Source organism: Mus musculus, chromosome 4 (assembly GCF_000001635.26).
Source record: "Mus musculus strain C57BL/6J chromosome 4, GRCm38.p6 C57BL/6J".
In the NCBI taxonomy this organism is placed as follows: domain Eukaryota; kingdom Metazoa; phylum Chordata; class Mammalia; order Rodentia; family Muridae; genus Mus; species Mus musculus.
In genome coordinates this window covers 99084305-99101626 of record NC_000070.6, presented here as the reverse complement: position 1 = coordinate 99101626, position 17322 = coordinate 99084305, and the positions used below count along the sequence as shown (strand labels likewise).

Genomic DNA, 17322 nt, shown 5'->3' with positions numbered 1-17322 from the left:
GGGTTTGTCTGTGTAGCCCTGGCTGTCCTGGAATTCACTCTGTAGACCAGGCTGGCCTCGAACTCAGAAATCTGCCTGCCTCTGCCTCCCAAGTGCTGGGATTAAAGGCGTGCACCACCACTGCCCAGCTAGAAAAACTTTTTTTTTTTTTTGCGTGTGAATTTTTATTGAATGCATGTAGCTTCTTTTATATATTTTGTTTTAAAGATTTTTCTTATGCCAGTGTTTTGATGTTTTATTTTTCTCTTTCCTGCAAAATCTTATTGCCTGTTTCCACAGTAACTCCCTGAAAACAGCCTTTTGCTGATATACTAAAGATAGAAATTATTTTGTGCTAAGTAAACAGGTTACATATCTGAAATTGCTTAAAACTTTTACATTAAATCAGAGAATATTATGCTAAATGTTAGCTTTTTAAAAACCCTCTTTGGTATGTAAATGAGGTCAACCAGGCTTCTAGAGAAATCCTTGAAGACAGTTTGTCCCCAGCAAAAGGCACCATACAGTGATAGCCGAGGCAGGTCCTGTTTCAGATGAGTTAAACCATCAGCACTCTCAGACTAGTTTCCTCTGAAGCTGTGGAGTGATGCGTTCTAGGCACGCTCCAAATTCACGTCTACTCATTTGCTTCCTCTCTCTGTCTCCCAAACTGGTGCTGAGATTGTGGGGTGGGGGTGGCTTCCATCTTCCGGAGCCCAGCAGCGTCAGTGGTCACCTGCTTTTGAGGGAAGGAATAGGATTTCGGTCTCTGTTCTTACTTCTCCTTTTGGCTCTTGAGCATTTTCTAAGGACTCTGTATGTACTAGGGACCCTTCTGGAAGCTGTTAGCTTAAGTGAGATGGAGTCCTGCTTTGACAGGCTTTTCTTCCTGTCAGGAGGAGCCAAGTGTAGGTGTAGTTAGTGGGGTAGTATTCACTTACCACAAAAGGATAGATAGTTCTTTCAAAACAATCAAATTATTTAATGTATTTGCGTGCTTTAGTATTACTTTATATGGATGAATGTTTGTGCACCACGTGCATGCCTGGCACCTCTAGAGGACTGAAGAGGGTGCTGGGTCCTCTGGAACTGGAGTTACACAGGGATGTGAGCCACCATGTGGGTGCTTGAATGAAACTGGGTTCTCTATAATAACAGCTAGCGCTCTTAACCACAGAGCCATCTCTTTAGTCCCAATAAAATAGTTCTTGATAGGAAAATGTCAACACAATTAGAGAATATGCATTTTCTTTAATAACCTGTTTTGAAATATTTACACAAAATAGGGGATAAATGGCATGCACAGAGCCAGTTGCATTCGTTACTTAGTGCTGCTGAGACAGAAACAATTGCGGAAATGTTTTTTCCACTCAGCCATTCAGAGGTTTGCAGTTTGTCAGAGCCAGAATGGCGTAATGGAGTGGTTTAGTCAAAGGTGTGAAATGTGCCATGGCTGGAACCTCCAGAGGCCCATGTTGAGTGACTTCCTTCCACCAGGAAGACCCTGCCCCTTGAAACTTCAAAATAGTGCTCAACTGGGGGTTGGTGTTAAAAACAGGAGCCTGTGCAGCACATTTCAGATCTCACACCTTTACGGTGATTTCTCAGAGAGGCTGTGAAGCTGTTATTGAAGAGTGACCACGTCATGCTGGAGAAGCCCGATTCTTGATACCTCACTGTACAGTTTTGTTTTTCCCACCACGTTTCTATCTTCAGCTGTTGCATTACTGCTATGCTAGAGAAAATGACTCTTGATTTTTTTATGCTTCTATCGAAGAAAATGTTTATAGATCTGCCTTCCCTATGGCTTGAGTCAAGCTCATTGCAGTTAAAAGGAGGTTTTTTCATCTCTCTTGGTATGTTGCCACCCTGATTAGTTTACTCCCTGTATGGTCTAGTCTGTTGTTGCCTGCATTTCCCTGCACGTCTAGGATGCTTGGTATCAGTGGTTTAACTAATGTAATGACTTCATCTGTCAGTGAGTGTGATGCCAAGAAGGATGGAGAAAGATTTATTATCTGAAACAGGCAAGGAGAATATGAAAGTTATTTCCTAAACTTTGTGGGACAAATGGGGATTCTTTTTTTTTTTTTTTAAGATTTATTTATTTATTATATGTAAGTACACTGTAGCTGTCTTCAGACACTCCAGAAGAGGGCGTCAGATCTTGTTACAGATGGTTGTGAGCCACCATGTGGTTGCTGGGATTTGAACTTCAGACCTTTGGAAGAGCAGTCGGGTGCTCTTACCCACTGAGCCATCTCACCAGCCCCCCCCCCCCTTTTTTTTAAATTTTTTTTTTCTGGGAGCCTATACGTCCTCATGTCAGTCAGCCTTTTAGGGTTGAGTACATTCCGGGGCATACTAAGTGAAGGAAGGTGTTCCTGAGCATGCTCTTTAGTTTGAGGTCATACTTCAAAGAGAGACGGCTGTGATAGTCTTGACTGTCAACTTGACTGGATTAATAGGCCTAGGTAAGTTAGTGAAGCACACCTGGGCGAGTCTCAGAGGGCATCTCTAGAGAAGAGTAGATCATGAGGGTTTTGACATAATGAGGTTAATTTTCTTGATAGATCCATAATAAGCTGGTGTAATTGGGAGGTGATGATAGGAAATGGGGACTAATCACAGATGTACGCACTGGAGGTGTCCCTGGGGCTATCTATGTCTTGCTCTGGCCTCTTCATGTCTGTTCCTTCTCTCTGGTTCCTGTTCACCATGAAGAAGCTTCGGTACCGTATACCTCTGCCACCATGATGTTTTGCCAAGCACATGGGACTGAGTGACCATGCACTGAAAGAACCCTTTGAAACTGTAAGCCCAGATAAAAACTTGTGGGTACTGCAGAGGTAGCTTGGTTGGTTACGTTCCAGTCATACAAGCATGAAGAACTAAACTAGGTCCCCAGCACCAACACACAAAATTCGAGTGAAGCGGTTTGTACTTTGAATCCTAGTACTGGAGAGGCAGAGACAGGCAGATCCTTGGGATTCGCTACTTAGCCAGCTTATCGAGTGGATCTGATCCAGGCCATTGAGAGACTTGGTTTCAAAAAAAACAAGGCAGATGACACCTGACGTTGTCATATGACCTCTTTACATGTGCATTTCTGAGTGTATCTCCACTCATGTGCCCTTGTACACACACCTAAATGCACACACACACACATACACATGCATGCACATGTGGGAGGACCTTCCATCTAGCATATTAATTAGAAAGAACCTTGAGTGGCTGTTCTGTGTGGGGCACAGAAACAGATAGAAGCCACAACCAATTCTCTGAGCCTTTCCACAGTTGACCAATGTGGCTTTTAAATTTGGAACTGGCTCTTTCACTTTTATCAGATGACGGAGTCTCCATGCTGCATGTAACTTTCATTATATTCCTCACATGTTGTGTCTGTGTGATGCATGTGTATGTGTGGTGCATATATCTGTGTGATGCATGTGTCTGTTTGATGCATGTTTATGTGTGATGCATGTTTATGTGTGGTACATGTGGGAGTGTGGTACATGAGAGAATGTGATGCATGTCGGAATGTGATGGGTGTCTGCATGTCTGTGATGCATGTGCCTGCGTGATGCATGTATCTGCATGATGCATGTGCCTGCGTGATGCATGTATCTGCATGATGCATGTGCCTGCGTGATACATATGCCTGTGTGATGCATGTGCCTGCGTGATGCATGTATCTGCATGATGCATGTGCCTGCGTGATGCATGTATCTGCATGATGCATGTGCCTGCGTGATGCATGTATCTGCATGATGCATGTGTCTGTGTGATGCATGTATCTCCATGATGCATGTGTCTGTGTGATACATGTGCCTGTGTGATGCATGTGTCTGTGTGATGCATGTGTCTGTGTGATGCATGTGGGAGTGTGGAAGTCAGATGACAGGGAACTTTATGGAATCAGTTTCTCTCCTTCCATCTTTATGTGAAGTCCAAGGATAAAACTCAGGTTACCAGGCCTGAGTGACAAATACTTTGGTAGGCTGAGCCATCTCTCTGTCCTACCATGCACTATTCTTGAAACAAGAGGTTAAAACCATTGTTATCTTAGGCAGATCTAGGTAGTTACCTGGAGGTAATTTCTTTTAAAAGTCCTCTTAAAACTTAATCTTTTTCTGTTTTGCAAAGGAAGCTAACATCTAGCCAGCAAAAATATTGACAAAAGCTAAGAGATAAATGTTAAGTCTAATCTAAGTGGATCAAAGAACTTCACATAAAACCAGAGACACTGAAACTTATAGAGGAGAAAGTGGGGAAAAGCCTTGAAGATATGGGCACAGGGGAAAAATTCCTGAACAGAACAGCAATGGCATGTGCTGTAAGATCGAGCATTGACAAATGGGACCTAATGAAACTCCAAAGTTTCTGCAAGGCAAAAGACACCGTCAACAAGACAAAAAGACCACCAACAGATTGGGAAAGGATCTTTACCTATCCTAAATCAGATAGGGGGCTAATATCCAACATATATAAAGAACTCAAGAAGGTGGACTTCAGAAAATCGAACAACTCCATTAAAAAATGGGGCTCAGAACTGAACAAAGAATTCTCACCCGAGGAATACCGAATGGCAGAGAAGCACCTGAAAAAATGTTCAACATCCTTAATCATCAGGGAAATGCAAATCAAAACAACCCTGAGATTCCACCTCACACCAGTCAGAATGGCTAAGATCAAAAATTCAGGTGACAGCAGATGCTGGCGTGGATGTGGAGAAAGAGGAACACTCCTCCATTGTTGGCGGGATTGCAGGCTTGTACAACCACTCTGGAAATCAGTCTGGCGGTTCCTCAGAAAATTGGACATAGTACTACCGGAGGATCCAGCAATACCTCTCCTGGGCATTTATCCAGAAGATGCCCCAACTGGTAAGAAGGACACATGCTCCACTATGTTCATAGCAGCCTTATTTATAATAGCCAGAAGCTGGAAAGAACCCAGATGCCCCTCAACAGAGGAATGGATACAGAAAATGTGGTACATCTACACAATGGAGTACTACTCAGCTATTAAAAAGAATGAATTTATGAAATTCCTAGCCAAATGGATGGACCTGGAGGGCATCATCCTGAGTGAGGTAACACATTCACAAAGGAACTCACACAATATGTACTCACTGATAAGTGGATATTAGCCCCAAACCTAGGATTCCCAAGATATAAGGTACAATTTGCTAAACACATGAAACTCAAGAAGAATGAAGACTGAAGTGTGGACACTATGCCCCTCCTTAGAATTGGGAACAAAACACCCATGGAAGGAGTTACAGAGACAAAGTTTGGAGCTGAGATGAAAGGATGGACCATGTAGAGACTGCCATATCCAGGGATCCACCCCATAATCAGCATCCAAACGCTGACACCATTGCATACCCTAGCAAGATTTTATTGAAAGGACCCAGATGTAGCTATCTCTTGTCAGACTATGCCGGGGCCTAGCAAACACAGAAGTGGATGCTCACAGTCAGCTAATGGATGGATCACACGGCTCCCAATGGAGGAGCTAGAGAAAGAACCCAAGGAGCTAAAGGGATCTGCAACCCTATAGGTGGAACAACATTATGAACTAACCAGTACCCCGGAGCTCTTGACTCTAGCTGCATATGTAACAAAAGATGGCCTAATCGGCCATCACTGGAAAGAGAGGCCCATTGGACACGTAAACTTTGTATGCCCCAGTACAGGGGAACGCCAGGGCCAAAAAGGGGGAGTGGGTGGGTAGGGGAGTGGGGGTGGGTGGGTATGGGGGACTTTTGGTATAGCATTGGAAATGTAAATGAGCTAAATACCTAATAAAAAAATGGGGAAAAAAAAAGTTAAGTCTAGGTAGCATGACTGCAAATCCATTTGTCAGTAATATCCAGGTAGTGTGCTTTTGGTTTGTGTTTCTGTTTCTCTAATAGAGCTACTAGATATTAACTATCCTCTTGACAATAGACATTTCGATCCATTACTTTGGCTATGATGTCCTTTAGATTTGGGGGTTTTCTACCCCAAGAACCTAGCTGTAAAGAGTTTTCATTCCAGGATGAGTTGAACTGTGGGTAAATTCAGTGACCACTTTAAGCACCTGTCTTAGTTACTTTCTGCTTCTGTGAGGAGACACCATGGCCAAGGCAGCTTGTAAACGGAAGCCCTTACCTAGGGGCCTGCTTACAGTTTAGAGGTTAACCTAAAGTGGTGAGTTCGTGATCACCATGGTGGAGAGTATGGTGGAGGTAGGCAGGCATGGTGCTACAGCAGTCCTGAGCTGTGTGTGTGATGGAGGCAGTGAGAGGGTGCAGTTCTGGGAATGCTGTGGGCTTTTGAAACCTCAGAGCTCACCCCCAGTGACACACCTCCTAAAACAAGGATATACCTCCTAATCCTTCCCAAGTAGTTCTAACTGGGGACCAAGCATTCAAACATAGGAGCCCGTGGGGGCCATTCTCATTCACACCACCACATTAATAAAACTCCAGCATCTTTTCTAGGAACCAGACCTTTGTTGTTTGCTTAGGAGTCTGGACTGTACTGAAGAGAATCAAACAGAAGGTCTTGACCCTTTTACTTCTCAATTGAAAGAGGAAATGTAAAGGAGTCAGCTTGCCCACTACCTTCTGTCTCTGAGGACAGCCCCTCTTTCATCGTCTCCCTCTTCATCAGAATGCATACAGAGTTCCTCCAGCTATAGTGGTGGCCCGCAGGTCCCACATTGGGAAATAAGGAGCTCTCTCTGAAGATGGCTTCTTTCTTTTGGGTTTCCTGAAGTGGACTGGAGGATGACACCCCTTACAGCAACTTGCTTTCTCATATTTCACATCTTTGCTGGTACAAACCTTAAAGACAATCTCCACCAGACAAGAAAACTTAAGACTCTGGACCCCCAGGCAGCTTTTTAGGTTTTCTCTGGCTGTGAGAAACACGGAAAGGAAGTACGTTTCCAGGCAGTCTCGTTCCGATGCCTCGTCTCTTTCCTTGTCTTGTTAAGCCTACAGTTCTCGACAACCCTATTTAGTCATTTTTACTCTGACAGAGTCTTATTCTGGAATTCAGAATTCCTTTTCATTAAAAACTTCTCTTTAGTTTTCGTCCATGAAAATAATTCTCATGTTAACATACTTTCCATTTCTTGTCATTCATTATAATTCCTTTCTGCCTCGTTTTGATTATTCCTTTAAATTTATATATTGAAATAGTACTTCAAGATCTCCAAATCCAAACCAGAAAACCACCTTTCTCAATAAAGAACATATTTCATTTCTTGTAGTTTGATGTGTATCTTCTGTTGTCATTTCCAGCCTCCTATTGTGATTGATCCAATGCAGTGATCTCTATGTCAAACTATGATTTGCACTAACAGTGATGGAATTTGTAGAATTAGAGATTTGAAAAAAATAAATAGACCAAATGTTAGCTTTTTTTTTCTTGGAGGGAAATAGGGATGCTCAAATTACAGATGAGGAGCATACGTACCTCCTCGGCCCTTGACCTTGTCTGTTCTTTCACTTTGCAGTTTGTATTGCAGCGTATTGAAGTGAAATCAGAAAGCCTTACTTGTTTTGCTTTGTATTATAAATCACCAATAGGAGTAAGGAAATGGCTGGAAAGAGTAACTGAAGGTAAAGGATTTTAAGTTAATTATTTGTCCTCTCTTTTGAATATGTTGGATTGTAGTTTGTTTAAGAGATAGTGGGTTTTGTTGGGAGAGTTTATTCAGGAGGTTGAAATAGGCCCCTTGTCTGGGAGGCAGACATTTGAAATGGTTTATTTTTTGCATTATTATATCTTATTACTACTGATTTTTGCCTCTTAGGGAAATGACAACACATGGAAGTAAGACACATTTGTAATATTTTCAGAGGCCTACCTCTGGGGCTCTGAGCAGAGCATGCTTTGCTGCCTGTCATGAAATGCCAGATGAAGTGGGGAAAGGCAGGAGAGCATTTTGATTGGTGTGGGGACCAGGAGGAACAGAAAGAGTCTAGCGCTCTGAGCTCTGCCTTGAGGGGCTAACAAGGGCTTTGAGGTTCTTATAGAAGATTGTAAAAAGGCCAGGGTTGTGCTTTGCATGTGTGGTGCTGTGGCTGAGCAGATAATCTCAGTTAGGTGGTAGTATGGCTGATCATCATCTCAAGAGCGGTTCTGAGCTGGGTTGATGTGGTCGTTGGTGCCAATCCCAGCCCTCAGGAAGCTGAGGCAGGAGTGTTACTGAGATTGGTCAGTCTGGCATTCGTAGAGAAACCCCCAAACAAACCAAGGTGTGTGGGGATGGTGGGGGTGGAGAGACTATTTCTGCAAAGCTCCAGAAAAATCTTCATCACTGGAAGGAACAACTCAGTCCCCACTGTGGGAAGATTGTTCCTCTTAGGGCTCAGCCTTGGTTCTGCCATCAGGGGAAATGGCTCCATTATGGCGGCCGGGCAATTGCTCCTGCTTAGCCAGGCATTATCATCGTGTACTCCTTTGTCTGTGAGACTCTGTAACTGTGGGTAGCTTTGGTCTCTTGTTGTAAAGATATTTATTAATCAGATCAGCAGTTCCTGGAATCCAAGGAATTTTAGGGATGAGTGATTCAGGAGAATTCAGAAGGAAAAAGGCGACAGGCAAAATTGAGTCAGATGGGGACAAAATGGAGTTAGGTTAGTGAGTGGACCCACTTCACAGAGGACTGTCTTGTGTGTATCTGTTATGAAATAAAGATGACCTCTTTTGAAGTAGTTGTCTCATTTGTTTCTCTCTTTAACATCAGTTGATGGGTGATGATGTTCCTGGTTTCTTGAGTCAAAACTGAGTTCCCTTTCTCATATCTCAAAAAGGAACATGGAGTCTTTTGCCATTGATCCCAGCACTTGGGAGGTGGAGGCTGGTACATCTCTGTGACTGAGGCCAGCTTTGTGTACACAAGTTCCAGTCCTGGCTGTCCTCAACAACAACGAAAAAACCTCAATTGATTATATTTCTTTTTGAGGGATTTTTGTTGTTGTTGTTATGTTAGTATTGACAAATGGATGGGAAGTGTAAGAACTTCTAAGCATGGTTAAGAAACACTTGGCCTTGTATGGACTCTTATTAAACGGCCTGATGGATGGCCAATGCACTGAGTTCATTCCCCCAACCTCAAAGGTTGCCCTCTGAACTCCACTGACAATCAGTATTGAGTGTACCTGCCCACCCTTAAGTTTAAAAAGAAAAAGGGCAATGGAGCCCTCAATTAAAGGGACTCTTTTTGTTTTTCTCTGCAGAGACTACAGAATTACCCTTTACCCTTTCCTCAGTCTGTCCTCTGTCTAAAAAGATTGTATTCCTTCTCAGCTTCCAACTCTTACCTCCAGCTGTTTTTGATGCTCTTATCTGCTCCTAGTTAACCTAGTGTCCTGGGTCCCCTCCCCTCCCCTCCCCCCCTCCCCTCCCCTCCCCTCCCCTCAATATAGCTACACTGAGTACATCTACTTTTTCTGCCTAAGTCTAGTTATTTTGGGGCTGCAAAGGCCCAGGTTTTTAATCTTCAGATTCTGAAAAACGTGATGACTTCTGCTGTTTTACTACTACCCCCTAATTCCTTTACTGTTGATGCTTAAATGTGCACATTCGCTTTGACTGAGTGAACTGGTGTTAGTATACGCTACTATTGACTAAGGTCCACAAATTACAGCAGGGTTTTTTTCTGATATGTAATGACACACCCACTGTTATATGTCACACAGAATAGTTTCCTTCCCTATGATGGTTAGGTTTTTCCTTGTTTGTTTTTTTAAGTTGACACAAGCTAGGATCACCTGGGAAGAAGCAACCTTAATTGAGAAAATATCTCCATCAGATTGCCCATAGGCAAGGCCTGTGGGGCATTTTCTTTGTTACTTTGGGGTGGGAGGGACCAACCCATGATGGCTCTGTTCCCCTTCCCCACTTATATAAGAAAGCAGGTTGAGCAAGCCAGCAAGCAGCACCCTCTTCAAAGCCCCTTCCTCCTCAGGTTACTTTTAGTCATGGTGATCACAGCAATAGAAAGACAAACGACCTGTGCTCTGCTTAGTCATTGCCCCTTCTCCTGCCCTTCCAGCCCCTAGAGCAGTTGTTTCTACTTTATACATAGTTCTGCCTGTCTCAGTATGTCATAAAGCTGAAATTACATGATGCATAGCCCTTTAGACTGTTTACTTTCACTTAGACCATTTGCTCAGATTGACAATCTATTTCCGTTTACAAGAGAGTCATTTATTATCTGGATGTGACATACTTGCTTATTCACTTATTGAAGTGCAGCTTAGTTGCTTCCAAGTTTTGTCAATTATGAATCATGACTTAGTCTTTCAAAGCATTAATATAAAGTGGAAAACAGGCAGTTCAGTATCTGAAGCCTTAGAGAATAACTCTTTCATCCTAGACCCAAACACTTAGAATTGCATAACTAGCTTAACCATCTGTAAGAATGTGTGGAATGTTTGTTGTGGAAGAAGGAAAAGACGATGAAGAGAGAAAGTAGTGAAAGAGAATACATTAAACCTGGATAATATTTGGAAAATGGGATTTTCTTAAAATTCAATTGGAAATTGAGGTTCTAAATCCAATGTGCACATGAGAGCATTCTTAAAACTACCGCCATGCTTGCACAGGCGCAGGTCGCCTGGTAGGTCCCACTCTGTGTACATGGGATAGCGAGAGGAAGGAGGGGTGACATTTTGGTAAAGAGTCAAAGATTAGACAGAGAATTTTATAAGATAGAGAAGTAGTTGGTTGAGAATCGTAGGATAGAAGTTAGATATTGCCATTCCACTATAATTGCACAAAGTCTGTAGGTAGAAGTCTTTGTTGTATTTGTGACCTACAGTGAAGAAACGCATTCATGTAGCGGGGAAAGTTATTTTACTGCATGGCTTGGAGCTCACTGAAGATTCTGGTTGATTGTTCTGTGGGCACTGAGGATGATAGTCTTTCATAAGCCGTGACAACATTTGAAACTCTATTTTTATCTTAATTATTTATTTAAATAAATTTAAAATACTAACACGTAAGGAACAACAAATACCTTAAAGTCTTGGAATTTCTGTACTCTAGTGCCTTCTTGGCTGAACACAGTTTGTATGAAAATCTTGTATCTGAGTTTTATCCTTAAAATGCTGTAAGAATTGAGTTGGTTAACAAGAGAGGCAAAATTCTCAGGAAGCAGTCTGTGTTCACTGACAAGATCAAGGCTGCTGCAGCTGCGTGGCTACCTGTGATTCAGTAGATGTCCTAGACTCCATATGGTCACCCAGTCTGCTAAAGAAACAGTAGACCAAGTGAGGAGGGAAAGTCGTGCGGAGGGTTCGAAGGAGAGGTGATGGGGTGGGTTTTACTGAAACAAATTGTATGCATATATAAAATTCTCAAAGAATATGGAAGGTTATAAAAGAGTTTAGTTAATAATGTGAAAGGCTGGGGAGAGAAATTAGGGTCAGGTTATGGGAGGCTCTTATTGCCTGGGTGTGAGGGCATTCTTTAATAGTTAAAAATAGAAAATAGTTTGCTGGGGCATAAATGAGGAGGTAGTAGTATTAGAAAAGAAAGACACCCCCCCCCCCAATTCTTAGCATAGTTTGATGTATAAAATATTTTAGAATTTACTTTCAACCTTGATATACATTTTAACTTGCATATGTATTTTATAGCTTACACTGCCTCATAGGTTATATTCCTAAAATGTCACATTAGAATCAGCCATGTAAACATCAGCTGTACTGCTTGTCTCTTCGTCAGTATTAAAACCATGTGATGGTGAGTTCGAAGCCAGTCTGCTTTACAGGGCCAGCCAGAACTACATAGTGAGGCCCTGGTTCAAAAAAAGCTAAGCAAAAAGATGTTATAATTATAAGCAAGAACATTGAAATTGTTAAGATAATTTATTAATTTAGTCTTAATATGCTGAGACCTTGTTATTTTATAAATGAATTTTAATGTACTTCCCTCCATTCTAAATGACTTTTCTTAAACATGTGTGTGTGTGTCGGGTACAACTGTGTTTGTAATGCATTCCTTTTTATGTTATAGAACTGTTGCTGCTGAAGTTAGAAAGCAGATCTCCGGACAATACAGTGGTTCCCCCCAGCTGCTCAAAAACCTCAACATAGTTGGCAATATATCCCACCACACCACAGTAAGTAACATGTTCAAGTCATGGAGTGTCGCAAGTGCACTACTGCAAAGTACTGACAAAGGAAGTCAGTAGTCTGGGTTCTGCAGCAGTGCTGTTCTTTGAGGGCTGCGCTTCTTGGAGTCCCAGTTGAGAAGCGTTAGGGTCGCTGGAGAAGGGTTGGTTTCCTAGTCAGCTCTGAAGCTGTGAGCAGGATGTAATCAATGCTACAGTGTTATTCTTAGGTTGATTATATGAACAGTTAGTCTCTTGTGCAAGTAGGCACTTTGTGTGTTTGCAGATATCTGTCCCCTTTATAGGAAATAGCTATCGAATCATCATTGTAGGCTGGGCATCACAGATGTAGACAAATCGTCTCTTATGAAAGAAGTTATCACAAGATACTAATTTTTATTTAAACTCATATTTGTGTTAAGAATACAGATTAAAACAAACCTTCATTTATCTTAAAATTTTTTAAAGATACTTTAAATTTCAAATGTAGAAAAATTTAAAAAGTGGGTAAAAGGGACAGAGTGGCTGGGAGTGGTGTGATGTGCTGTGACCTGAGCTTGCAGGTGCAGGGAGGGTGGCTTGGTGAGTGTGAGGTACTAGCTTAAACATGAAAGAGGTTCTGCAGTCTTTACTCGTAGCTAAGGAAACATACTGAGTACTGAACAAACATCTATACCACTCGGATGGGGGATTTGATTGACTGGTAATAACATGTTATAAATGTTTGTGTTACTAAAACTTTAAAACAGCAACTTGCTTTTATGAACAATAATATGTTAGTTGGGAATTCTTCAGAATACATGGATTTCTGGGTCTTTTCAGTGTGCATGGGGGCAGCCCTTTAAGTATGTTGCTGGTATTTTAAACTCTGCCTTTCATCATGTTGTTCCATAGCCAAACACTAGATTTGGTTTCTATAAATGGCTATAACTCATATGTAGTTTGTTTTTGCTGCCCAGTCTGATTACCATCTCTCAGCTTATTATTCTGGTATTCTAACTCCAACTATCTCATGACTGTGAGGACCCAGACACTACAAATCCACGGTTTACTGTCTTCATATCCTCCTCTGTCCTCGTGTCAGAACTTAGTTTTTGAGTGTTCTGACTGCTCTGTTGCATCTCTCCCTTGATTTCCTTTAGCTCCTCTCATGTTACGTCAGCCATGGTTGTTTAAGCCCCGTCTCTGCTTGTCTCTCATGCCTGTGCAGCCGAACGGCCAGAGCGGGCGCACAGTGTAATCGACTATGTTCAGTTAATTTGTGCACCGGATTGATTACTCAGGTGCTTAAGTCTCTGCAGTGGTTTTACTCACTGCTGCAGCCCTGTCAGTGGTCACTCTTGGGCCCCTTGTCTACTCTCATTTACACGGTCTTCTTTCCGCTCCTCACCTTTTCTACCAGTCTCCAAAGTCCACATTTCCTTAGCAGCAGTGTCTTTTCAAAGGGTGTGCATTGCTTGTTGGATTCAGTTTCTCTTTGAAGAGGTGCTTGTTGATTACGAGAGTCTTCAGGGACCCCGAGGATAGAATACTGCACGCTGGCGTTTCCTTACTGATTGCATTTCACTATCACACTTGACCACACCAACAGTAACTTCTTGCTATCATCTACTGTCTGGTGCCTGTTATTTCCTTGTTGATTTTAAAAACACTTTTAAAGTTGGTTCATTCAGAATTCAGGAGCATCAGCATGTGGGATTCCATCTTAGGTCACTTGAGTTTTTGGCCATCTTCTTGCGCTCTTCCCCCTAACTCTGAACTATGTTCACTCTGTTGGCTTATTTGGAAGTTGATTCACATCTACCTCAACTTCAATGTCCTGCTTGCTTTCTTGTAGACATGTTTATTTTCTATTTCCACAAATGGATAAATTTCTGCTCTAACTTTTAAAAAATGGCTTCGTTGAGTTGTAAAGAATTAAATTCCATGGGATTTAGTAAATTTCCATCACAGTCAACTTAGAATATTTTCATCATCCCCAAACAAACCTTTGTCTTGTATTTTATCGTTCTTCCTTCTGAGTACAGCTCATTCTTGTTTTTGAGGGAGGGTTTTTGCTAGTGCCCCACTAGTGTCTACTTGTGCCCCACTAGTGTCTACTTGTGATCCTCGTGCAGCCTCTCAAGTGCTGGGATTACAGGTTGGACTAACACGCCTTCCTGGCTTATACCAGAACCTCTGATGGTGTGCCAGAAAATACTGAAAGTTTACATCAACAGTAAACATGCCCCAGTGGGTGGTAGTGTTTCCTTCTTTATTACTATACAGGGAATTTCTTTTAGCATCCTTGGGGGGTAGGCAACAAAGATTTTTTTTATAGGCATATATTTTGATTTCCCTTTATTATTATAGCTGTTTGTGATTAGTTTACAGTTATACAGTCTACAATTCTGAGTCAATAGGTCTTTCATCCCCCCCCACCCCCCTTGAAAATGTTATTTCCATTCCATGGCTTTCTTTCTTGCTATAGCCAAATAACCAGCAAGAAGCAACTTAAGGGAGAAAGTGTTACTGTGGTTCATGGTCTGAGGATGCAGCCTACCACAGTGGGGAAGGTGTGGGCATGGGAGTGAGTCTTGGCCTCAGTAACGGGAACATTGCCTGAATCTCACTAGCCCAGGCAGACTTGTTTTCTTCCTTTTTCCTTTGTAAATTTAGAAACCATGAGATGCTGCTGCCTGTCTGCATGGAGGAGGAGGAGGAGGAGGAGGAGGAGGACGAGGAGGAGAAGGAGGAGGAGGAGGAGCTGCTGCTGCTTCTTTTTCTTCATCTTTGTCTTCTTCTGTGTCTTCTTTTCTTCTTCCTCCACCTCTTCTTCCCCCTCCTTTTTCCTCATTCTTCTTCCTTCTTCCTCCTTCCTTTCCCTCTTCCCCCTTTCTCTCCTCCTCCTTTTTTCAAGACAGGGTTTCTCTGTAGCTCTGGCACTCCTGGAACTCACTCTGTAGACCAGGTTGGTCTCTACCTCAGAGATCTGCCTGCCTCTGCCTCCTGAGTGCTGGGATTTAAGGTGTGTGTCACCACCACTCAGGTCCAAACAGATTGACTGAAATTAACTGATACAACAAAGTCTTCTTACTGCTATGTTTTTTGGTGATAAATTCTACTATAATTTGTCTTCTAAAAGTCAGATCGTTGATTATAAAGTAAAATAAAAAATATCTTGCCTATGGTTTGTTAGGAGTTTACTTTAGTGTGTCTTGACATCCATTTCTTTGTTTATCCTATGAGGTTTTTAACATTTCTTTAAATTGAGTTGGCTTTTGTCTTTTTGTCATATTTAGAAATTAGATCTCGCAAGGTCTTGGGAGATATTTAAATCAGACACTAATGCTAATAACAGCAACTTTTTTGGGGTGTTTATGGTTTACATGTTCATCTGTTTACTTTGTAGCAGTAAAATACATCTTTACCTGATACTAGTTGTCCATTCTGAGGAAGGCTGGATTAAAGGTCTCCTCTACTTAGTAATAGGCAAGTGTACCTCTGTTGAGCAGTATTTTTTTTTTTTAACCAAGAAAGAATTTCTCTATGTGTAGTTGTGGCTGTCCTGGAATTGCCATTTTGATCAGGCTGGCCCTGAACTTGGAGAGATCCACCTCCCTTTGCCTCCTAAGTGCTGGGATTAAAGGCACGTACCACCACTTGCAGCTGAGCATTCTTGTTGTTTTCTGTGTATGGAGTTTTGTCTGTATATATGTCTGTGCACCACTCAGATGCATTGCCCTCTGAGCCAGAAGAGGTATCAGATTCCCTAGGGTTGGAGTTAGAGATGGTTGCGAGCCACCATGCAGGTGCTTAGTCTAGGTCCTCTGCAAGAATAGCCAGTGCTCTTAACCTTTAGGCCATCTCTCCAGTCCCTCCATTGAACATCTTGTGAATAACATGTTTTTATTTTTGCTGATCTATAAACTGCACACTTATATATCCTTTGATATTTCATCTGAATTTTTTTCATCCTTGAATTCGAGAAGTAAAAAGTGTACTTTTATTGCTGAAGAGATGAGCCAGCAGGTAAGAGAGCGTACTGCTCTTGCGGAGAACCTAAGTTCTCTTCCTAGCACTCATGCTAGGTTGCTCAGAGCCCTTTCCAGCTTCTGGCATCTATGAGCACCTCTGTGCAGTATTTGTTCATCAACAAAAAGCACTACAGGAAATAATCGTGGAAACAATTAAGATTGACACAAAATGACGTCAGACAGAAGCCGCGTGAGAAAGAAGGAACAGAGGCATCAGGAAGGCACCACTCACTACCACACAAGGAATTCAGAGTCCTACAAGACTCAGATTCTGGACAGCAAAGCAGAGAAACAGACATAAGGCGGGAAATGCTACCAGAGATAGAGGAAGCAAATGTAATTATATAATTGTAAATGATTTAGTTGGGCCAGGCGAGGTGGTGCAGGCCTGTAATCCCAACGAAGCAAGAGAATCAGGAACTTGGGCCTTCAAAATGGCTCAGTGGGTAAGAGGGCCTGTGGCAAAGTCTGACAGTGAGTTAGGTTGTGAGAATTTATACGGGAGAAGAGAAGAACTCACCTATACATGTACACAGACACACACAGACACACAGACACACAGACACACACACACACACACACACACACACACAGACACACAGACACACACACATACAATTTAAAAATCTTTCAAAAGTACACTTCCAGCCTGAGCAAAATTCAATGAATGTTTTATTATTAATAATATATAATTAGGCCTGAGTATTAAGTGTTCTGTGGTTATTACTAAACTATTACAAGTGACTGTAAACTGGATTTCTCAAAACAATAGACGTTTACTCAGTAAGTATGGGAGACAGTTTCTGAAGCCAAGAGAAGTTAATTGAAGTGAGGGTTGACAGGGCCATAGCCTCTTCGGTAGTCCTTGGGGAAATCAGCCCTTGCCTGTTCCTGGTTCTGGTGGCTCCTGACATTTATTTACCTGAGGCTGCATCTGTTGCAAGATATGTGATCACACTGTAAACTTGGAGATTGTGTTGTTTACTGGAAAAACCTGTTTGTAGTTGTGGTGTGGCTTAACCTTAGCCCACGTCTTAGATCCCTATGGCTGGAATACTGACAAACATGTAATATTCATCTTTAATCCCAAATAATGAAGGTAAAGTTAGTTTGTAGAAGGAGGCACCCATGTTTGAAAGTGATGTCTAATTGAATAGCAGAAAAAGTGATGAATCAGAGAAAGATTTGATGGAATAGGATCTGC

The 17322-nt window shown here is 42.0% G+C and overlaps 1 protein-coding gene across 12 annotated transcripts in view; it reads left to right on the top strand.

Annotated features, from left to right (window-relative positions):
• Dock7 (dedicator of cytokinesis 7) overlaps positions 1-17322 on the top strand; it is a 194295-nt gene that overhangs the window by 29327 nt on the left and 147646 nt on the right. For 11 of the 12 annotated variants that reach the window (XR_001784187.2, XR_003954998.1, NM_026082.5 and 8 more), the window contains exon 2: positions 12006-12111. Coding sequence is in view for 9 of the 12 variants with exons in the window: in NM_026082.5 (NP_080358.3) it covers positions 12006-12111 (106 nt within the window). In the remaining 3 variants the exon portion in view is untranslated. Of the gene's footprint in view, positions 1-7496; positions 7598-12005; positions 12112-17322 lie in introns of those variants that run through there. The other variant, XM_017320362.2, reaches the window with a different exon arrangement.